The sequence below is a fragment of the Diospyros lotus genome, unplaced genomic scaffold (assembly GCF_014633365.1).
Source record: "Diospyros lotus cultivar Yz01 unplaced genomic scaffold, ASM1463336v1 superscaf1, whole genome shotgun sequence".
Lineage (NCBI taxonomy): Eukaryota > Viridiplantae > Streptophyta > Magnoliopsida > Ericales > Ebenaceae > Diospyros > Diospyros lotus.
In genome coordinates, this window is record NW_026267104.1 from 2714583 (window position 1) to 2737915 (window position 23333).

The 23333-nt window shown below is 36.0% G+C and overlaps 2 protein-coding genes across 12 annotated transcripts in view; one reads left to right on the forward strand and one right to left on the reverse strand.

The window, feature by feature from the left end:
- The window catches only part of LOC127793270 (uncharacterized), a 45024-nt gene extending 42053 nt beyond the window's left edge, over positions 1 to 2971 (forward strand). For 6 of the 7 annotated variants that reach the window (XM_052324112.1, XM_052324113.1, XM_052324114.1 and 3 more), the window contains 2 exons: positions 1270 to 1380; positions 1458 to 2970. In XM_052324112.1, coding sequence (XP_052180072.1) covers positions 1270 to 1380; positions 1458 to 2009 — 663 coding nt within the window. In that variant the 3' untranslated portion in view covers positions 2010 to 2970. Of the gene's footprint in view, positions 1 to 1269; positions 1381 to 1457 lie in introns of all 7 variants that reach the window. The other variant, XM_052324111.1, reaches the window with a different exon arrangement.
- LOC127793271 (uncharacterized) overlaps positions 1 to 23333 on the reverse strand; it is a 49716-nt gene that overhangs the window by 21094 nt on the left and 5289 nt on the right. For 2 of the 5 annotated variants that reach the window (XM_052324119.1, XM_052324123.1), the window contains 20 exons: positions 19744 to 19817; positions 19499 to 19534; positions 19334 to 19424; positions 18930 to 18989; positions 15817 to 16000; positions 13881 to 14071; positions 13440 to 13541; positions 12924 to 13034; positions 11699 to 11764; positions 11493 to 11591; positions 10372 to 10620; positions 10208 to 10282; positions 10041 to 10127; positions 9341 to 9607; positions 9074 to 9261; positions 8903 to 9005; positions 8666 to 8811; positions 7948 to 8027; positions 7136 to 7308; positions 5888 to 6484 (listed from right to left, as the gene is read on the reverse strand). In XM_052324119.1, the coding sequence (XP_052180079.1) occupies positions 6323 to 6484; positions 7136 to 7308; positions 7948 to 8027; positions 8666 to 8811; positions 8903 to 9005; positions 9074 to 9261; positions 9341 to 9607; positions 10041 to 10127; positions 10208 to 10282; positions 10372 to 10620; positions 11493 to 11591; positions 11699 to 11764; positions 12924 to 13034; positions 13440 to 13541; positions 13881 to 14071; positions 15817 to 16000; positions 18930 to 18989; positions 19334 to 19424; positions 19499 to 19534; positions 19744 to 19817 (2544 nt within the window). In that variant the 3' untranslated portion in view covers positions 5888 to 6322. Of the gene's footprint in view, positions 1 to 5887; positions 6485 to 7135; positions 7309 to 7947; positions 8028 to 8665; positions 8812 to 8902; positions 9006 to 9073; positions 9262 to 9340; positions 9608 to 10040; positions 10128 to 10207; positions 10283 to 10371; positions 10621 to 11492; positions 11592 to 11698; positions 11765 to 12923; positions 13035 to 13439; positions 13542 to 13880; positions 14072 to 15816; positions 16001 to 18929; positions 18990 to 19333; positions 19425 to 19498; positions 19535 to 19743; positions 19818 to 23333 lie in introns of those variants that run through there. The other 3 variants (XM_052324121.1, XM_052324122.1, XM_052324120.1) reach the window with 3 other exon arrangements.

The following is a 23333-nucleotide window of genomic DNA, read 5'->3' on the forward strand; positions in this document are numbered from 1 at the left end:
ATTGTCTATGAGAATTATAACAGAAAAATGAATTTTTGTCAACTTTCTGCATTCTTGTGATACTTTCTGATCTTGGCGTTGAAGTTATAATGGAAGCTCAAATATTTTATTAGGGAAGAGTTTTGGAGAAATCCTATCTGCTTTACAATATAACATGGCAAGAAGTAATTATTAAAGTCAAGAGATTAACAAGAGACACAGCAAATGGGGATGCATCCAATCACACAATGGATTTCCAGGGACGGAGATATCAACCACAAAACAAGCCGTTTAGGCTATTTGTTTATAAATTGTGTATATGACTAGTTTCTAGGGTAAGGTTGCTCCATTGAGATCTAGCCTATATTTCTTTCTATGCTTGGGTTGGTCCACTCCTTATGGCTTTCATTGGTTTGCAACCTTTCCTGTTGGCTATATACTTGTCAAATGCTAGTCAGACTAGGTTTTCAATTTCTTTTCCTAGCTATGGACTAATCTAATCATACAAAAACAATGATTGGGTTTCTGGCTCAGAACAGGTTGCATCAGACTTTATGAAAGCTAAGGGTGGGTTTCTGGCTCACAACTAGTCACATCATTACTTTGGATAGAACCTGGTCGTACACTGGGCTAATGTTGCTGATAGCAGACAGTTTTCCCACACTAGCTACTCACATGAGGGGAAATATGTTGAATCACTACTTGCTTCTTCCATTTACTTGTAAAACATCTCATGAACTTTGATGGCTTGTATGGCTCCTGGAATTAATTTTGCATCCTTTTGGGTTCTTACAAATATAAGTCATGACAACCCCCTGTATGCGTAACAAGGATTTTAGACGGGCTGTCTTAAAGCCGTGATTTTCGATTTGTTTCTAATCCACTGCAACAAGGCCATGTATTCATATGATGGAAATTTGAGACATGAGCTTTCACACCAGTGCTTTGAGGTGTAAGTTTGCCTTTCCTGAAAATTGTGGATTATATATATCAGATATTGGCAATGTTGACCTAGTTTTACTTTTATGGCATTTGCAATATTTGGCCAATATTTGTCTCCTGTGTGAAACTGTTGCTCTTAATTTTATGGAGGTTTGGGTAGGTATCCTTGAGCTGTATGCACAATTCATGGATCCTGCACAGTGGATAGTATGCTAAAATTCATATAGCCGAGCCACCTAGTGGGATTAAGCTTGGTGTGGTAGTTGCACTAATTCATGGCAGTAACATTAATTATATGAAAACTACCCTTGTCTAATACTGCTTGTTTACAATTTCCACGTGTTACAGGCGGGCTTGCTTCTGCTGGAATCTTTACTACTACTTGGCTATTTTGCTTTGTTCCATCCTGAAAATCAAGCTGTACTTAGATGGGGAAAGAGCCCTACCATTCTTCATAAGGTCTAGTGGAATCTTCACAAAACTTGTATTGTATACTAATTTGCTTCAATATTCTAACTGTTGAAGTGGAAGAACAGGTATGCGATCTACCTTTTGTGTTCTTCAGCGACCCTGAGTTGATGCCAGTCTTAGCTGCTACACTAGTTGCTACCTGCTTTGGTTGTGAGCAGAACAAGGATGTAGTTCAGCAAGAACTTAGTACTGATATGCTTCTCTCCTTGATAAGATCTTGCCGAAATGGTTTGCCTGCAGTTCAATCTAGTTCTACCTCAGCCAATCCTCTGACAGAATGCGCTAGTGAATCTAATCAGCTGGGCCCTGAATCTCGTAGACTTCAAGTTCAAGGTGAGATGATCCTTAGATCTGGCCGTTACAATCTAAGAAGCACCCGAATTCCTTCTGGAAGGGGTGGTTCTTCTGCAAACAGCATCAGATCCAGCAAGACGCGAAACCAGAAAGAAAGCAAAGCACTGAAACTTGGAGGCGAAGAAACGTCTCTGAAACAAAATCAGTCAGCTTCAGAAACCTCCTCTACTTTGATGCTACATTCCAGATTTTCTGGAAGCTTCATTGATAGGGCAGAGCAGTTTTTTGCGGCAGAAAACACCAGTTTTATCAACGAGGTATGAGTTTATGTAATACTTGTACACGCTGGAAGTGTGATTCTGGTCTCTATTATTTAACCAGTGGACAGTGCGAGCCATAATTATAGAAAATCTTGTGGGCTTCTCATATGATCAACTGTAACATGTTATAAGAGATGCCTGCATAATGATAGGGGTGAGATCTGGGTTCACATTTTGGAAGCTAATGGTCAAATCTTAAATCTTGTTTTCTTTGTGAGAATCGTTTGAAGCGGAAGTAACCTAAGTTGCAAAATATTAGGTTTTTAAGAGGGTATGTGAAAACTTGGAAATGTGGATGAGAATAGCCATGTAAGGAAGGGAAGGCATGCGAGTAAGGCAGCAGGCATTGCTTTCCCAGAAAAAGGCACAAATCTTTGCAGTATTCATGACCCCTCTTAACGACGGGTACAAACTGCTAAATTTAGGGGTTCCTATTTGAATTTGAATGAATACCGCCACCTATTTTGTATCCGTACTATTGATCTGACTGGCTTGGAAAGATGAAGGGTAAGTTTCATGTGGTGGTATCTCTGGAGTGATCACTTATGTGTTTTCAAAATAAATAAATAAATAAATAATTGAACAAAAAGACTCGTCTTGTGTCAAAACGGGTTTTGACAGACAGGAACCCAAATGGCTGGGTGAGAGAGGAATTACTTAGAAGGAATGACTGGCTGCGAACAAATCGAGCGAACAACTAGCCGTGAGGCTTCGGGATTCAATGATCGAGAGAGGGGCGATCTTCGGTGAAGGAACGATGACTTGAACCGGAAGCGAGGGATCGACGGAACAGTAAGTGCTCGACTGAGATAATGGACTTGGGATTCAGAAACAAAGGGAAAGAAGAAGAAAAAGAAGAAAGAAGACTGAAAAAAGAGGAAAAAATGGGCTTTGGCCACTGAGATGTGTGCGTGAGTGATCGCCTGAGTGATTGTCATCAGAAACTCATTTTGGGCCATTTTATGTAAATTGCAAAATGACCTCGAAATGTTTCTAGCATTTCTCGTTTCGAAATGTTTTGGATTTTTTTCTCTATTTCTGAAACTAGAAATGCTAAAATGACATCTTCAAGCCATTTTCGTGCTTCATTGGTGGCTAGTTTAGTTTATTTAATCTAAAGTTTGGATAAAAATATATTTTTTTGTATTGACTTTATGTTTATGGTTTGTAAGCTATTTCATGTGAGATTAATTAGTGTAAACCTAAAAATCAATAAGTTTGATTTCTCCTATTAAGATGAACAAAGAAATTAAGGTCATAACTCATAAGCGTAATAACGTGTTGGGTCTTTTAAGTTCATTGGGCCTAGGCGATACCTAATAAAATTAGATTAGGAAGAAATCTTAATAAGAGTTTGGCTTGTTATTGAAATATAGCTCAGTCTTTTTATATAATTATAGAATTATTCAACTAGAAATTCCTTTTAATGTGGGAGGATTCTAATTTTTGAGTTGTGGTAATTAAAAGTGAGTCCTTCGTGAGATGTTATTTCTTAAATAAAATTATATGAATATGTTACATCAATTAAATTAGTGGATGAAGATTAATAATTGTGCGTTGATGATTTCAATTCAAGTTTTGAAAACTTCAAACACTTGATCTCCCACTATTCTTTTATAAAAGAAATTATTGACTTGGCAATAGAAGTTTAGCAAAATATAATTGATCTCATGAATAACATTTGTATTCAGTATTATCTGATTTTACAAATTTTATATAAAATTGTTAGTTACATTTTTTCTAATGTCACAGACAAAGAAAAATGACAGATGAGCATGTTATGTTAGGAAGAGATTTAGGTACCTTTGATGTATGAGTTCGCTCATGTACCAAATGAATAAAATTATCACGTCATTTAATAATTTTAAGTTTAATTAATTTTTATTTTTATATTTCACTAAATCTATAAAATTATTTATTAAGATGATGTTTGTTAAAATGAGCAAGATAAGATAATATCGAGATAAGATTGAGATACTTTTCAGACCAAGATATGAAATGATCAAGATAAGATCGAGAAGCATTATAAAATTTCTATCAAACTGTTTATTAAATTTTTTAAAATTCATTAATAACTGTATTTTTTCTTTCCATGAATTTGTTAATACATATGATAAGTACTAATATAAGGATTTTTTTATCAAAATATTCTTGAATTCATTTAAAATTATTTGTTAACATCAGTAAGTAGTTATTTTAAAAATAAATATCATGCTCTTTTATAACAATATAATAAAATCAGCCATAGGCAAATAAAATAGAAATATAAAATAAATAGACGTAATGAAAGAGACACCTATCAACATCAAAACCTATTTATTTCTAGCCGTTACTGAATTCTTTTTGTTATATGAACAAAAAGGACGCGTAGAGTAACCGCTTCCGCTCCAGTCCACACAGGTGCCTTCACCCCAACAAACACTCCTCTTTTCATTCGTTCAATCCGATCCTTCACCTTCACGTGCGTTCTTGTTCTCACGCTTGTCTTCAACACTCAGAATCCGCACCTCTTCTCTCTCTGGAGTCTAGATTATCGACCAGAATCATTCTTCAGATCTGAATCTTTTTAGGGCACGCACAGAGGAAAGGGAAGATGTGCTGTGGCAGCAGGATGTGCATGCTGTGCACCTGCTTGATCCTGGTGGTGATCCTGATCGGTCTCTTGTTCGGATTTGGGGTTTTCAGCGATGGATTTCACAAGCTGAAGGACACGCTGCACGTTGACGGTGGCGGCGCCACCGTCAGTTCTTCCTCCGGAAGGCCATTCTTAGGTTTCTCTGATCCTCCTCATTAGTAGGGTTTTTGTTTTTTGGGGGGTTCGATTCTTGTTCGTAACTGTTGCAGATGCTACCTTCTTGTAGATAGATAAGGTTCTGACTCTTTCGATTATTTCCCTCTTCCTTCTTGATCTTCTTCTTGTTATTCGTAAAGTAGAAAACGATTTGGATTGGAATTTCGTTGGATTTGGTTCTGAATTTTATGGGTCTTGATCTCTGTGACCGTGATTGATTTATCCTTAATTTTATCTTGTGCATTATGCGTTTGACAGTTAGTGTACTGGGTGGACAGATTTGTTTTTCTCCCCGATGCCGGGGTTGTCCGCATCCCTGACACGGAGGGGGTCTACGCTTCTCTCATTTTGTTCGTATCGTGCCCGTTCCGAACAATGTAACATTCTCTTTTATCGATGCCTTTATTCCTTTCCTCTGTTCTAAATGTGATAGGCCAGCAAATATGAAATTTTTTGAAAGCCAAATAAGTTGACAGACAAACTTATGACAAACAAGTCTCCGCTGTTAACTTACCAGCTTAAAATGCAAAATATATTATTGATAACTTTTATAGACATAAAAAAGATGATTCTTATATATATGCTTGGTTGACTCTCAATACTAATACCAAAATTTAATCCGTGACATGTTGTTCCTAACCCATTCCCCTTTTTGTTGTCTGGATTTAGGACCCATTTTATAATAAAGGGTTAGTTAGTGGGTGAATTTCAACTAACCTTACTGGCTATAAAGTAAATCACATTTGACTAATAGATGCCGAGGATGGGTGCATTTCAACTTTACGTGGCATTACCTCTTTTATTCTCCTTTTTTACGTCTCATTTTTGGCAGCAGCTTTGCTTCTGGAAGTGGGACCAGGTTACCCAGCTTGTGATAACATATTCAATATGATTAGGGTGTAGTCATTTGTTGCAATATATTTAGATTACCGCTATTGGTAAAGATAAATTTTAACCTAATTCATAAATTTGCATATCCTTACCAACTCTATATCACAATTTTACTAAATATTTTGTCCAAACTTGAAATGTAGCGATTGAAATCACAATTCATTCCATCCATCATGTATAGAGTTGAACCACTCCATCAGACGTCTTAGTATTATTCTTCTGTATTATATACTTTAATTTTGATAATTTGGGTCTTCACGAGTTGTTCTTTTAAACGATGCACTGTTAGGTAAAAAATATGTTTTCCTTTTTAAATAACACGAGCTCAAAATACCAAAAATAAATCATTGGATGCTTTGGCGAAATTTACATTTGCAGGGGTGTTGTGTTGGGTCTTGTGATCCCAAAAAGAATTGGGCCACTGAAGGAGGCCAATAGGATTGGGCCTGTTAAGGATTCCCAAAAAGAATTGGACCTTGATTAAGATGATGATGGTAAACCAAAACTACTTGAGCAGGAAGCTTTTCCCTGCTCAACAAAACTACAGGATACAGGTAAATATAATCTTCTTCTTCATGCCTTCTGAATCTCCAGCTACCTGATGCTTCTCCAAAGCAAGGTTCGCAATAACTGCTTAAGATGGTTGAGAACTACCTGCTGTTACCTTGGATCCTTGGGGATTTGGATTTGGAGACTTTTCATCCTCTTCAGTTCTAGTGACACCATTTGGTGATCCAGAATATGCACTACCAGGGACCTTGACTAAGAGCTCCTCGTCCATCGCATTGTCCTGGTCCTGAAAATTGTGCAAAACACCCCTAATTTACCAGGTAAAACATGAAAGCATACGTTGCCTAAACATGGTGCTCCAATGGGTTAAAAATTCAGTTTTAAGAGTACGATTAGGAACAAATACACCAAACTTTAATCTCATCAAGTGGAGTTTGTACGAATTCTAGCTTACCAATTATCTCTAAGAGTGGTAGGGAAACATTTGAAAAGGTGAGTGCTCACAACCAAAATAAATAAAATGGGTGTTGAAAAGCGCAACATTCCTTCTACTATTACTCCAAGGCAAGGCTAAAATGTTAAATTATCAATTTCATACAGGAAAGGAAACCACACCAATTTATGCCATCGTACATCATAAATAGTGTTTGAGGCAGTCTTTACAGTTAAATGATATAAAGGCTGATCCATCATTTTCTCCTTTTGCAGTAAACTAACATAAAATTTTTGCCAGTGTCGTCAGTGGTTTCACCAAAAACACATACACATCTGCTATAATTTTTGACTCACTCCATGATCCTTTTCAACAACCAACTGCAAACTTAAGTAATATATAGTCAACTATTACTAAATCCAAAAATATAGTACACAAGACCATCTTTCATTTCAAAAGAAGCAGCAAGTGAATTCCATTTTGCATTCAGGAAAAGTATGATACCTTAGTAGATTCAGTTTGTTCTGGTTTTTGAATATTCCTGAGGTGATCAACAAGGACTTTGAGTTGTTTCCTGGCATTCATCCTTGCTGAGCGCCGTTGAGCACACTGTGCAGCAGTAACATCAGCATGACATACCACACAGAGGGTCCTCATGTTCTCTAGCCTGCATTCACCTGTAAAATTTAATGAAATGAATACGTTTCTAAATCTCCAAATTAAAAGCCAATGAATTTGGCGTCTATGGTATGAACTTCAAATTTTAAAACGTTCAGTCAAAGTCTAAGAGGACTTTCTATCATTTTGAGGTTAAGGAAAGGAGGAACTTAATTTTTTTTGAAATCAACCATGTTTCACAAAATACTGCAGTAACTAGTAAGAATATGATGAAATTAAGTTTCCCAATTCACTTACATTTATATAATTTACTTGGATTCATTATTTACCATTAAATTAGTTCAGATTTTATCCAATAAGATATTCAAATCTATCTAGCGTTTAAATTTGGTTTGTGTATTCATTTTCATAAGGTACACCTTGTTGGTTAGCTGGGTGCCCTGAAAACTAATATTAGAAGAGAATAATAGTATCCATTTTAAGATCAAGAAATTAGCTTTTTAGCATGATATAAGCAATAAATTAAGCAGTGTGGGTAACAACATGAAAACAGGTCAGGTCCAGACAAGATGAGAGATCTTTGAAGACTGAAAAAACATCAGAATGGCTGGTATGGAGGAGCAGCCCCTGAAATGGTTAATCTAAGTATGATTGGAGTTTGTGTTGTAAAAGAATAAAAAAAAAAGAATATAGCACACCTCCCCCTTGGTAGACAGGTACAATGTGGTCCGCATGCCATGCATTGCCTTCAGTTGGATCATGTACAAGCTTTTCAAGCCTGACAATGTCAAAAAATTTGTAACAGGCTTTCAGTATGAGTTAGGACATGAAGAAAAATATAGAAGAAATTTCCAAAACTTATCACAGGTTTTTGTGTGATTTAGGACATGAAGAAAATACAACAAAAGTTTTCTTTAGCTTCTTAATATTCTACTCATTATGATATATTAAAATATGTCAAAAAGCAGACTAAACCTTGGGTCTCTGTCTGCTTTTTAAGTATGGCACCAGATGCCTGCATGACTTGCCTTTTTTTTAAACCTTTTATTGGTACAAACCAGGCTGAAGCCAAATGGTTGCATTTATTATTACATTTAGTAAAGCTGAGCCAGATGTTTGTAGAGAATACACAGCCAAGAACCTGAATGGGTCTATCAGAGTTTAGTTCTACTTATCACCTAAATGATGATTAACATGGTATAAAGATGGAAAATATCCTTGTTACAGGGTCAAAGCAATATTGAGTGAAAAATATTACAATTATCATGTAAAAACAGAACTTCTAACTTCAACATACACAAATTATGACATGAAAATTCACATCTCGAAACATGATTGTACATGCAGCTGTCTCGTGCTGCCATTACAACTTTAAAGCAAATAACCAATCATGATATAACTGATTTAGGAACTCACAATTTCTTCCGTCCAGCCAATTTTGGTGCTACCTTTTCAATATACTTCTGCCGCTTTTCATAGGATAAAGGTCTTATGTGCTCCACAAGTTGGTGGCAGTCCAATTTGCATTTTGTGCAAATGCCTCGTTCAATTTCAAAAAGCTCCTGCAAAACTCCAGGTTGGACACAATTTGCGACAAATACAAAGTAGAATATGAAGACGACTGTCAATCCAAGAGCATGGTTGAGGTCTAACCTGACGGAGGAATCTCTTGCTAGTTCTTAACCGATATTCTTCATAGCAACTCAGTTTACAAAAAAGATCCTCGAGGAATTCAGGTCCCTTGGCATTTTTGCCCCTGAAACACGGAATTAATATAAATTCTTAAAAAGCTGTTACTAAGAATCAACTTTTAGCCAAAGTTACCTGCAGGGATTTTGACAGAGCTTGCAGAGTGGATCGCCTGTGACAGTCCAACCCTGAGTATACTCTTTCTCCTTTTTACCATAACCACCACGGAGACAGACCTTCTTCCATACAGCATTTGATGGTAACTGGTGGCTAATCTCATTCAAAGGTGTGGTCCGTCTCTTGCTTCTCCCTTTCAGTAATCCCTGTTAGAGTAAATGGTTTTGAGTTTCAGATAAGAAGTTGATAGTTTTAGTATACAGAAATACAAGACACTAGACATACCCCGGTATTGTGATTAAGGTTTTCCTTCAAATAGCACAACTCAATGGATAGAGGTAACTGTAGAGGCTTGACAAGCAACTTGCTTCGATCAATAGGCCTGAGATTATTCCAATCGCTGACAAATTCCAGAAGGGCATGCCTATATGCTGGATTAAGATTTGGTGACTCGAGTTCCTCGAGTCGAAAATTTTCAAAAAGCGGTCTTGGTCTTGAATCTATTCCAGGAATGCAAGAGTATAAATGGATCCTTCCAGTATACTGGCTCACCTGAAAAGTAGGCTAAAACAGTGAATATATCTATATTTGTAAGATCATGTATTCACCTCCACATATTCTGCTACCAATGGAAAAGATAAAAGAAGCACTACAGATTCTTCCAGCAATAACATGTTATTACAACAATAACAAATTCACAAGCCTTAATTCCACATGGGGCTACATGAAATTTAGCTCTATCCATGAAAATAGGCAACACCATATTAATATAATTTGATTTTTCAAGAATTAAAAGATTCTTTAACAAGTTTTTGGAAAGCATTATAGATTCTTCAGCAGGCTCAAGTGTAGAAAAGTAGCAGAGATCTGTAAGTCAACCACAGTTTGACCAGTTCACAACTATTGATTATGAAATCAAATATCGTTATATCTTAATAGTCAACTACTTGATCAAGAAAAACTACTATAATTCATGGCACATTACCTCAAAACGGAGACATTCTGCCTGGAAAGAGCAACTTGAATCAGCTTCATTCAGTGCAACAGATCCATCAGAAATTGAATTATCTCCCTGCATTTCAAATTACTCACAACTCAAATAAAATAATAAATAAAAGAACACACTGTGGAAGGGCTTCTTCATGTTAAAACCTCTTCCAACTGATCCTTGTCTTCACCGCCCTCTTCAGCATGTTTCCAGAGACTTGTATCAGACACCATGTCAGCCTGTTCATTAAGAAGAAAGCAATTTCCAGCAAATTAGCCCCATAAGCAAAGAGTAAACCTCCCGCTCTGGAAGAAAGAATTCATGGTACCTTGTCATGTAAATTATCATTTTGCAATGAACTGCCACCAGTTTCATTCTGTTCACGAGTTTTATGATTATTCATTTCGGTTATTCCATATTCTTCCACAGGCAATAAATCTGGACTAGAGCTAGAACATGTAAAATGCTGCTTTATTTCTACATCAGAGGCACTAGTCTGCGTTGCTCCTCTTGAACTTGGATTTTCAGAATTTCCAGCTGTTTTTTCATTTGGCTCTAAATAAGATATACTTTCAACCTGTCAAACCAGTAACAAATATTCAAAAACAGAAACCATATAACTAGACCAAAAATTTACAAATATCTTAAATGTCAATCTGATAAATTTCAGAGTGAAACAGCTATTGTCATTAAAATAGGCAATAAAATTAGTTTCTTTAAAATTCAAATGCATATAAAATTTTCAGCAGTCAAAGCAGAGAGAAAAGTAGAGTAGGATTCCAAAGAGGTAGCACTATGTAAAGAGCCCCATAAAAGGCAAAAGACCAAGTTCCAGACAAGAATAACCTCCCACAGAGGCTACAGCTTATAGCAGTCATTCATAGAGGGAACTTTTCTTGGGCATATAACTAAATTATGCGTGATAATGGTCTCAAAAATACTTATAATCACATAAGAGTATTGACTAATGAACAGAGAAAATGGTAGTAAATTGAAGAGTATGAACAAACTTCACGAAGTTGCATAAATTAACAAAGATTGAGCCCAGGAGAACAACTTAATGGTCAGCAATGCTTTAAGGGTGTCCCTACTGCACAAGCCTCCCCACTTTGTGAGACTCGGGGGACGGTCATATTTATACATAGCCTTCCCTTTACTTTTTGCAAAGAGGCCATTTCCACAACTCAAACCCATGACCCTTCAGTCATAAAGGAGCAACCTTTACCATGGCTACCAAGGCTTACCCTCATGGTCAGTAATTCTTAACCCTATAAAATGACAATGTTGAGATTTCAACAACAAACAAGTGGAGAAAACAGATAAAACATGATTATGATGAGGATTTCAACAACAAACAAGTGGAGAAAACAGAGAACATGATTATGATGAGAACATTTGATATAAGTAAATTAAATCCCAAATAGGTAAATAAATTTTGTAAAAGAGCACCTCTATCTCTCGTATTGCCTCATACTTCCCATCTGTGGTAGATGAAACACGACACAAACTCTTGTTAAGGTATTGCCATCGTGAATCATCTGAAGTATCCTACAACAGGAAAAGCAGTAACATATAAAAGCAGGAAAGTTTTCTACCAGATAATTGTCATAATAATTTCAGAGAAAAAATAGTTAAGAAAGTAAATAAACTAGTACCATTGCACAGAAAATATAAACATTGACAGCTTTGGTTTGTCCTCGCCTATGAGCTCTATCTTCAGCCTTCAAGATTTGAAGCTTGTGTTAAGCATAAAAAAATCATAGAAGAAACTAGAACAAATTGATAAACCATGAGATTATATAAAAGTTAGAAGTTTCTTCTCATTGCATGTTTTAGGAGCAGACCGAGCCCAAGTTAAGTTTTTTCCTTCTCTTTTTCAGGGAAAGAGAGCATACAGCCCTAGATCCACAGATGTGAAGTTTCAGTGTGATACAAAAAAGAATTGCGCTTATCATATGCATCATACTACAAAAGAAAAATAATGGTTAATAAGAAAATAATACAACTAAAGTAATAAAAGAACAAAAATAAAAAAAAAAAATTGATATCAAGAATAAATCCTTCAGGATGCTTGAGCTTGTAAGGAGAACCACCGGCAGGTCTAGCTGGGGTACAATTGGAATGCAAAAAATCAAACACTTAACAATATCATAGCCATAAATCTATCATATGCTTTATAGGCATTGAAGCTTCTGAAGTATACCTTACCTGCAACTACCATGGGTCAAGCGCTGATTAAAATGTGTCTACAGGCCTTGCCTTCCAAACAGGGTCATGGGTGGGCTGTTTCATATTTGAACTTATCATAAAAACCTAATCCAGCAATGGTGTATATTGATCAATTTGACTGCCTCACCAATGGGGCTCCATACACCAATAACGAAATCACAAGATAGGGTTTAGAAGGATTGCGTACTTAGGCTGATTTGAGTGCATGCTACCAAGTTCTACATTGGAAACTCCCAATTATGCTCTTTACATGTGACAAAGCAAGATCAGCTTTTCAAAGGAAAATATAAAAATTTATTTTATAGATAAATTCAAAAATTATGTTAGTGTTCTAAGATTCTTCTACATCAAGTAACAATTACTTTATAACTTTTGCTTTTACAGGTTTCTTTTCATTGATCATCAATATGAACCCAGTTGACTACAGAACTCAAGAAACACATTCAAGTTCTACAGCATCGCAAGCAATTATCCACACACAAAATAATAAAGAAAGAAAAGGGAATAGAAAACCCAGTTGTGGAATATAATTCCATACATAGTCAATGGATAAACAAATCTGAATCAACTAATTGCTTGATCTCTCAACCAATAACTTGATAAAATATTAGAATGAACAACCATTTTCCAGAATATGTAAAGTAAATACACCTGCCGCAGACGAGATGGGTCCCGAGGCAGTTCCAAGAACACAACATGCTGTGCAGATGAGAAATCAAGTCCAACACTCGCAGCCATGATTCCAATTATTGCAATTTTAACCTGAAGAAGACAATTAACATTTTATCATAAAATGCAGAAAGGATAAAACCACAAGAATGCATTTCTTCTATTTTGCCTTTCATCTTCTATAAGTTGATCTTTACATTCAAGTCGCTGCAACCATAAGGAAGCCAAGCCAAAATATCCATATAGAAATTAAGACATCGAAATGAATAAAAGCATGGCATACCCAACCAACTCTACTAGAATATCTGTTTTCAACTAACTGTATATGTGGACTACAAACTGTTCAAACACTTCAAAGATTAACATTAAGCCCCTAAGAAATACTGAAAGAAAGAAAAGAATATCCCATGGTAAAAATACTAATGCATGTAATGATCAGTAGGCTTTGGTAACAACTGAAAGAATTTAATAAACTTGTAAAAGAGAGAGTGTACAGGCCTCTTTTGATGACTGGAATGAAAGGACAGCTGACTGCCTATCTCTGGGCTGCGTGTTCCCATCAATGCGGACAAACCCAATACCTTTATCACACACAAACTCCTGAGAAATTAAAATGAAAAAAAGAAAAATCATGCTCAAAGTATCAGCAAAATGACACGGGAAATTTTTATACCAAAGCAAATTTAAATTTTACAATATGTATCAAAAGTGAATTATACTTCTATGTTTTGTGTGTATCTGCGCTTGACGAAACTCTTTCAACCAGAAATAGAAAACAAAATAACCAAGAGCAAGACTGGATAATCAAATTCATATCTAGAAAGCAGAGAAAAGGGAAAAGCAACAACATACTGTTAGTATAGTGTATGGTATAAGGGCATTTATGTAACTATGTGAATAATGGTGCAATGCTTAACATTTTCCAATGCAATTCCTCACCTGCACTCTATCAAGAACCTTGTGGTGATGACCAAATATTATCATTTTGGGGCTAGGTTCTGGATTATTGGCACCATCTGCCTCTGCAAAGATTGGGTGCATGGAGAGCCACTCAAAGAATCCTGACAACTTCGCAATACCTACCTCCTTCTCAGAAAGCATCCTCAATGATTTGTGATTGCTGCCACTCCCTAAAGCATGAAAACAGAGACTCAGAACAATATATTTGTCATGTATTGTAAGCTCGAGCATGGTTTCTGCAAAAGTAAACCAATACTGCAGTTCACAAGCACTGGAGATAAAAGAACAATGTGGAAATTCTTAAAAATTGACAACATGATAGGTACCGACATCAAATCAGGCAAGTTTACATACGAGAAAGGTTCAAGGAATAATCCAGGATAAAATTTAATCTTATTCAATATGTCTCAGGCAATATGAAGATTTACCTCAAGTTACATTCTCATTTCTCAAGTAGAAGGCCATACTACCCCATATCCCCAAGTCACCAGATAAAGTAGGAGGACGTGTCTGTGTTAGATGCCGAACTCCATAATACAGATAAAATCAGAAAGGAAGTTAAAATTTTATTGTATTTCTGTGATGATTAATGGTTAATTCCAGGATGGAGTAAATTTGTACCAGCATGAGGATCTTAGTTTTCTTCTTCAGTTCAACATGGAAAAAATTTTATTTGACACTTGGCATTAGTTAACCTAACTAAACAAGTCCACTTTCAGATTTCCATCTATTATCATGTCAAACTTCAACGTACTCTGAGATCAATGGGAGGGAGTGAAAAGGACCTCCATAATTACCATTCACATGTTCAGCAATACATCAAAAATAGAAAAGGCAAAGGTCTATAATAAGTCTATAGAAAATCACTTATCAAAAGATATGTGTGTGTGTGTGTACATAAAGGAGCATCCATAGAGTAAATTTTTAGCAAGAACAGTACACCATGGTTTACCACACATCATTCAACCAAATTATGAATCTCATCATAATCATTCATCAATAACAGCACAAGTGCAACACACATCTTTAGTAACATACACACCTAATGTACCAATCAAGTATGTTCTTTCCATATTATTAGGAACCAAACATATTCACATTCCTTTGTACTAAACAGAATGATAGATTTCATACTTCATATTAGGCATTTATCACATTGGTAAAACTAAAATATAAGGCATTTATCATGATCCCAAACGCATGGCATATCAAATAATTTGACTATTCAAAATTTTCTATTAGAGCTTTGATCAGATAGGAAACAATCATCCAAATAAAAACCTAAATAAATTTTGATAAAATCATTGAAATTCATAAAATCCAGGAGTTTTAACCACTTAGTAACACAATTGGATGAGAAATTGGGAGGTGTTGTGCATCAGGAGCACCCTTTAATAACACTTTTGGATGCAAACTACGAGATGACCATTGAAATGCCACTACCAAAAAATGGATAAAAGAAAAGTTAATAGAATATTACAAAAGATTAAAGACCATGTCTACATCTTGTTGAATTGTTAAACACCATCTAATCTAAGAAATTAATCTAATCTAAGAAATTAAGATGTTAGAAAGAGAGTTAACTTTATCTTTTATACTATTATTCACCCTCAACATGCTCTCTCATGTGTGTCTAGGCTTCATTGATAACTAGTCCAACCACGTGCAACAACTTAAATATTGGGTTGACAAAGTAAGGTTTGAGTTTATGACTTTTGTCTGCTATGGTACCATGTTGAATTGTTAACCATCTGATCTAAAAGCTTAAATTGTTAAATAGAGGATTAACTTTATCTTTTATACTATTATTTTACCCTCAACACATCTTACTCAAAAAGTATCACAAAAATAATAGGAAATGCTGAAACAAGATGTTGCTTCTCAAGCAAATAATTATTATCAGCCTGAATATTACCACCAGGTTCATCAGAAATTTTAGACAGTTCCAGTTCTGACACATCATTTCTTGAAGCATCAGTTTCCACTTCCCCATAAACAACCATTGCCAAAATAATGTCTGATCTCTTCAACTGCAAACCTATAATCTGACGTCGTTTGGGTGGCAACTGCCCAAGCACATGCTTCTTCAAGCGTCTAATCTATATGTGCAGACAATCAACAAATTGTTACCCTCTGTAAAAAACCATGTGCAGAAATATAGGAACAATTAGGCAAAATAATAGGGACAATTTAATTGATTCATTATACAGTTATTTGTTTACCTAAGTTAGGCAATTTTTCCTGTGTTTAACTCTCTCCATACAAACAGTTACCATTTGTAATAAATATGTGTTGTGTCCAATCTGAATAATAGATGAAGGAGTTTTACAGTCCAAAATTCTTCACCCTCTTTTACCAAATAAATAAAATGAAAGCGAACATTGTAGTGACAATCATACAGATTGGTCTACTGTTTAATATGTAAGCCAACATCAAATTTTACTAGAGATAGCATCTTAACTTCATATACAATTATTCAATCCAGGAAAGTGAAAATGGTTTGTCATAATAAGCCGCCAAGATAGCAAAAGGTGCCCTGTGGTTCATTGGTATCGGGATGGCAAAGCTGACACTTGTGATAGTCACTGGCTTTCAATGACCATGTTTGCAGAAGCAACCAAATTTTTTAGACAGAAAAACTACAGAAGTTCAATTACCCAAAAAAAAAAAAAAAAAGATTCTCTCATCCATGATGATCGGTCCTCCCATTAGCTTTCCTTAGGAAGTCCATCCCTAGAATGACATCAAAGTCAAATAGGGAGACTACCATAACGTTCGCAGCACCAGTCCACACCCCCCAATTTAACATGGACAAGTTGAGCACCTTGATCTGACTAGGGCATTTGCCCAACTGCAACCTCAAGGTTGTTACATACATTGGATCACAAAGCTATGGATTGCACCTGAATTGACCGAGCTACTACTAGAAACCGTCAATTGTATCTCATGTCTAGCATTCATCAATTGCAATAGATTCACCCTCACAAGGGTTTTGACTTTTTTCATCTCCTTGTCTACTACAAACAATTCATAGAATCTTTCCTGCTTTGAGCATTTTCATGCCAAGTGTGGTGTGCCACATATGAAGCAACCGCTGTTTTACTTTGCCTTTGGTTGGTTTTGGTACTGTCCTTTCCATTCAATCCTTTCACATCTTTTAGCTTGCCCTTGCCTTTTGGCTTGCTTGACTCTACCTCTTGAGTCTTAGAAAACTGAAAATCAACCAACCTGTCAACCACAATCATGGCTGAAGGCATGTCCTTGACTTAGCCACTGCAATCCCAATTGCGGCGAAGGCTATAAGCCTGACATGAAATTGAACAGCTTGTCCTCCTCAAGCATGTTCTTGATGTCTACCATCAAAGAACTAAATTGCTTCAAATATTCCATCACTGTCCCCATGTGCCTCAATTTCCTCAACACATTCTGTGAAACCAATTTTTCAAGATTGGGAGATTGATTCAATAACATCTTTTCCAAGAATTCTCCATGATTATTCCCTGTCTGGGCTAAGGATAGTTGAACTTTCTGGCCATCTTCTGATGGTTCTTATTAAGTTCATTTACGCCATTCATTGTAGTAGTGGTGCTCCCTTCTCTTGTACAATCATTCGAGCTCAAAGACTCACCCTAGAATTACTTTCTTTCTTCAGACACCTCATGATTGATAACTTGAGGACAAGATGTGTTTGGTTTCATGGTGCTACCTGTGCAAGGATAATGATGAAACTATAGATCATTTACTGATGCTATGTTAGTAAAAGTTGTCTTCTTTGCTTGGAGAAGGGGTTCCCAGCCTCAATTTAATGACATTTTTGGCTCCTTATTCCCTTTTTCGTTTATGGCACATTTGGAGAGAAAGGAATAGTAGGTCCTTTGAGGGGATGGAGTACTCCATTCCTTATATCGGGGGTTCTATTCTTGTTTCTCTTTTTGTTTGGTGTGCTAACTCCACTCCCTTTCCTTTTATCTTCTTTTGCTAATTTAGTGAGGAACTTCTTTACCTTTTGGCTTTAGTTGTACAGGGTTCTTTCTCCTGTTAGGATAACTTTTGGATGTAGTTATCTACAATAACAATGCCAAGCCCTAACCCAACCAGGTAAGATCAACTACATGAACAACCTCAAATTGAAGTCCTCCATCCCAAAATGCTTGATTCAACTTTCCTTGTTCTTCTTGAATGCTGCCATCTTAATAGAAACCTCAGGCCGAATGTAGATAAACAGCAGAATGAAAAATAAATGCTTAAAGGAATAAATTTTGCAATTCTCAATAATCTTTGGCAATGTGTCTTTAATAGAAAAAGTGAAAACCCATTGGAACTCCAAAAAAATACTTCCCCTAGAGAAATGCAAAGATTTGGGTTGATTAGTTCCCTCAACATTCAAACAAGTTGAAAGAGTCCATGAATGAAAAGAACAATTCAGCTCTCTCTGGACATCCAAACTGTTGGAATGAGTCAGGAGCATCTGAACTGGTCGTTTTGAACAAACTCAAGTTTAAGTCACACAATACCATAAATTTGACCTCATTTTTTAATCATGGACACCTCTGAATCTTCCTTCCAATGGCACAATTTGTAGATTTTTACGAAAAACAAAGTTGTAGCCTTTAAGTCTTCCTTCCAATGGCACAAGGACCAACTCAGACATTGAATGAAAAAGTTACAGCTAAAAAACCCAGGGCATGGAGTTTTCCACCTTCAATTTTGCTGCAATTTTGTTCTCTTTTGGCTGATTTTGTGAAAACCTGTGTCATGACTTTAACGACTTAAAAATCAGCTCTATGACAGGTTTAAGGTTACAACTCTAGTGACGTAAATCCTAAAACATTTAACTGAAATGTGACAATATTTTTGTTTTTTTAATTTCATAGTTGATGGTCAATGTAACCAACATATGATGTGACTTTAAAACAATCTGAAATTTAAAAAACTGAAATATTCACAAAGTGAGAACTACAATTATCTTGCCAATGTACTAATAAATTCAACATTATCACAGGGCATATGCTGAGAACAAGAACACACCATAACAGTCAGCTTCAGTAACACATTTAACTCCTCCAAGCGAACACCTTTTGAGAAGTCCTACAAGAATCAAACAGTGGTGTGATCTTTCATAACTGAAGCAACAACAAAGCGCATCAGAAATGTTAGCATGACTCACTTCTATTATATTACTGATAACCAAAACCACAATAGAGCAACCACACGGCATTATTACATAGATTTCTTAAAGTGGATCAGCAAACAAAAAAATGCTAATGAGCATATCAACAAAAATACATTCACTTGAGAAATCCTTTTTCCTCAAGGGATAGCAATGACGAGGAAAGCCCGTGGCAAGGGAGTGGAAACATTAAGCCGACCTTTTAAAACTACAAATATAAACATGCAAATATCTAGGTTTATTCTAGCTAGCCAAAGATTACCTGGAAAACTTTTCCTTGATGACCCCTTGTCAACTTGGGAGAACAATATGTCTTTGCAAATTCATATTTGTTTGTCCCCAGCAAACCAGGCCTAAAAAGAAATTTCGTGTGCAAATTAAACTAAGTTCACCTAACTGTAAAAGAGCCTAATCAGATAAAACTTACCAGAGCATATTTATCTGATGGAAAATGTCAAACGGCCTATGATCACCTAGGAGAAAATGCAAAATAGATATTAGATATATTAGTCATTATGAAGCATAAAATGATTAAAAACAGCATAAGAAAGAAAAGAGGCTGAAGATGCAGAAATGTGTGTCAAAATGAGTTCAATCTTATCCTTATTCCAGTGATGAATTGCAATTAAATTTCAATCCTGCAAAAATTGCTTCAGGTCAGATCATGAGAACCTTGACAACGAAGGCGTGCCAGACAATAGAACTATGCGGTTGACCTTTGTTGCCATATCAAGGACAGCTTGTATCTAATGAATAACAAGAGTGAAAATGAATGTATTAAAACCAAGAAGTAAAAACAACCACAAGACTATGAAAGGGCATTTATCCTACTACAGCAAGTACAAAGAGAACATACACTTATTGCAAATATAGTAGAGCACACTCCATAAAAAACAAAAACATATCTAGTACATAGTTAGTCCACCAATTATTGTCTAGTTTCATATTGGAAGTCTTCCATAGGATATTTTTCTGCTGGAATTCTATTCATTCGATCACTGTAAGCAGCCAAGTCTTCAGACTCATGCCATGATTCTTTTCATCGTTTTGAGTTGGTAGTAAGTAGGTTGAAAGTAGGAAAAAAAAAAAAAAAAACTTTTGCAGGGCAGCTTTAAGGATAAGTCAGTTGGGAACTTGGGATAAGTTCAATTTGATGCAGTCCAAGTATTAGGAAATTATGAGTCTTCAAGGAAGCTCTTTCAGCTAAATGGCTATGGAGATTCACTAGTCAGGATAGATTATGGAAAAGGGATATAAGGACACAGGGCATTCATGGTTGTTTGTCAGGCATGTGGGCCTATGGGAAATCTCATCATAGAGCTAGGTCATGGAGGGAGATTATATTAGGTAAGTTTTTCATATTATTCATTTAATGTTGGTGCCACAATAATAGGGTGAGATCACAGCACCATAGCTAGTGTGGGCACAGACTGTTGTAAGACTTCTCCAGATCTCTAACAGCTTGCTAGTTATTGCCCCTTACTTTCCTCCATAGTATCATGTGATCCCCTTAATCCGGGCATAGTATTCAAGAGTGGGAAGCATATTGCATGATAGCATGTTTCATTCTATAGATTAGTATACTGGGTACTACAGGGTTTAGTGTTCATAAAGAGGAAGAACCTCTACATAAACTTTGTTTTCCGTAATTTCTTCATGTGTGCCAAATGTAGAGTAAAATTAGAGCAAAACATAAAATAAAATAGTAATTTTTGGCATTCTAATCTTAGCCTTGAACCTTTGAAATTTCTCTTTCACTTGTTAGTAGTAACAACTTCAAAAGATTACAATTTTGGCTTCCCAATTTTTTCATTTTGTTCTTTTGAACATATAACTGTCACGACCTTTTGAACATATAACTGTCACGACCAACAAGTTAATTAGGGGCAGTTGTACTTTTATTCAATTGCAATATTTTTACAGTTATGTTCTAGAAGTAATTGGATATTATTTACAATTAATTTACAGTTATGGAAAGTGAGGAGGTAGTGGAGTGATTTAGGAGCCGTTATTGCTAATAGAGGATATTGTAACTGCCACAAATAACTGTTGGTTAACTTTATATATAAACCTGTAACCACACAGTGCAGATCATGTTATGAGTTATCAAGAATTTTGTAATACCCTAAGAGCCTAGAGAATGATAGTATATATCGAGAACAAATAAGGAAGGAAACAACACCAGTTTAGGCTGAATGTAGAGACAAGGAACTCCCGAATTAAGCATGCTTGAACTGGGGAAGCTCAAGAATGGGTGACCCCCTGGGAAGTTCGATGAAGACGGTCCGATGAGGGCGGGGAGTGGCGCTGGGGCTTGAGGGCCTGTACAAGGAGCAGCTTCTGGCAGACTTCTAGAATGGCAGCCCCCAAAAGGGAGAAGATTTGGGACCAATTGCAAGATTGCATGACGAAGACGTCATGTGCTTAAGGGGGGGAGAATGTAATACCCCAAAAGCCCAGAGAAAGATAGTATATATCGAGAATAAGTAAGCAAGAAAACAACACCAATTGAATACCTTTTGGGCTAAATGTAGGCAAATAACTCCCGGGTTAAGCGTGCTTGAGCTAGGGAAGTTCAAGAATGGCTGACTCCCTGGAAAGTTCGCATAGGTCCATCAGGGTAAGTTGTTCCGGTCTTTCCTGTCACTCGATAAGGGATGTTAAAAATTTATTGAAGTCTCTTTGTTCTCCCTCAATTTTGTCTATTTCCCCCTTATTATTCTCTCTGATTTCTCCCTCATTTCTATCAGTTCTCTCTAATTTCAGTTTGTTCTCCCTAATGTTCTGTCTATTGCCCCCCTCAATTCGTGCTATTTCTCCCTCAATTTCGAGTTCTATCTTCTGAGGAAGCATCAGTTAGGACTAGGGTCCTGACATTTGGTATTAGAGCAGCGGTTTCTCGGCTGTGATTTAAGGTTCTTGCCAATTGATTTTCAATTAGAACAAGGTAGTTATTGCAGCAGTGCTAGGTTTTGAAGAATTTGGACTGTGCAGATGGCTGAAGGAATTCTTGAGAGAATTCAATCGCTGGAGAAAGTATTCAAGGAAGAGTTGAATAAAAAGTTGGACAACTTAATGATTATGATTTTAAAGAGGTTTCAAGTCAGTCTACTAGTAGAATTTCTTTCAAGTTCTACTATAGAATCGATTCAAGCAAGCACTGGGGTCCTTCCTCAGATTTCTGACTTACAAGAAGCCGAGGAACATTTTGAATTGGATGCCAAGAAAGGACCATGGTAGTTGCGGGAAAAATCACTGCAACACCATTGGAAGAGATATCGGTTGAAGATGGACCCTTGGGTACACCAGCAAGTAGGCAGCAAAAGATGTGTTGTTGGAGTCCGTTTTGATTAATTGAAAGCTAGTTCTCTCTCTTTGAAATTCACTCTGTCTCTCTCAGGTCTCTCTATTTCTCCCTACTCCCTATCTAAATTCTCCTTTCTCTCTCTCAGTTCTCCCTCTTAATCAGTCTGATTTTTTTCCTTTTTCCTATCTATGTCTCCCTCTCTTTCAATTCTCTCATCAAAGGAATTACAGTCAAGCTCGGGTTCCTGACAATAACTTTTAATGCTCATAAATGATTATGAGTTTATTTAGTTACATCTACAATGACAGTTATGCATAGCTAACCACACAAACTTGTTATTACTATGTAGCTCATAAAAGATTACTATTTTTTTAATGTTTTCCATTTAGGTTTAAATTAGTTTTGGGAAACCACCTAGTTTGGCAAAGCTATATCATGTCAGATGTATGTATGTGCTTTTCAATTTTCCACCCCAAATGAGAAGGATTTTGAACAAAAGAACTTTATAAATAACGCAAAGGTGGTTTTATCATTCATATTGCTAGTTTGTTTCTTCATTTTTCTTATGTTTCATTTTGAGTCCTCCATCTTGCTTATTTTCTCTTATTCAATTTATTTATTTTATTTGCTAAAAGGTTTCTACAAGTCTTCCCTGCATATCTTTTTCCGATATTTCTTCACAAGTACCATTTACAATTTCATAGCAGAGAGGGCATTCAACTCTGTAGCAATTGTTTTCTCAATAGATGATTTCTAACTTAACCTCTTTCGATGCTTTGTTGTTTTGTTTAAGGTTCACCCTCTTTTTTAGTAGTGTTTCATTCCTTAGTTATCTATTAAAAAAAAAATGTATACAGATATGTATGTACAACCAGTTAATAATAATTGATACTTTCCTCCAAAATAATTTAGAGAAATAAATAGAAAACTTTATTAATTGTTTGAATAGGAAAAT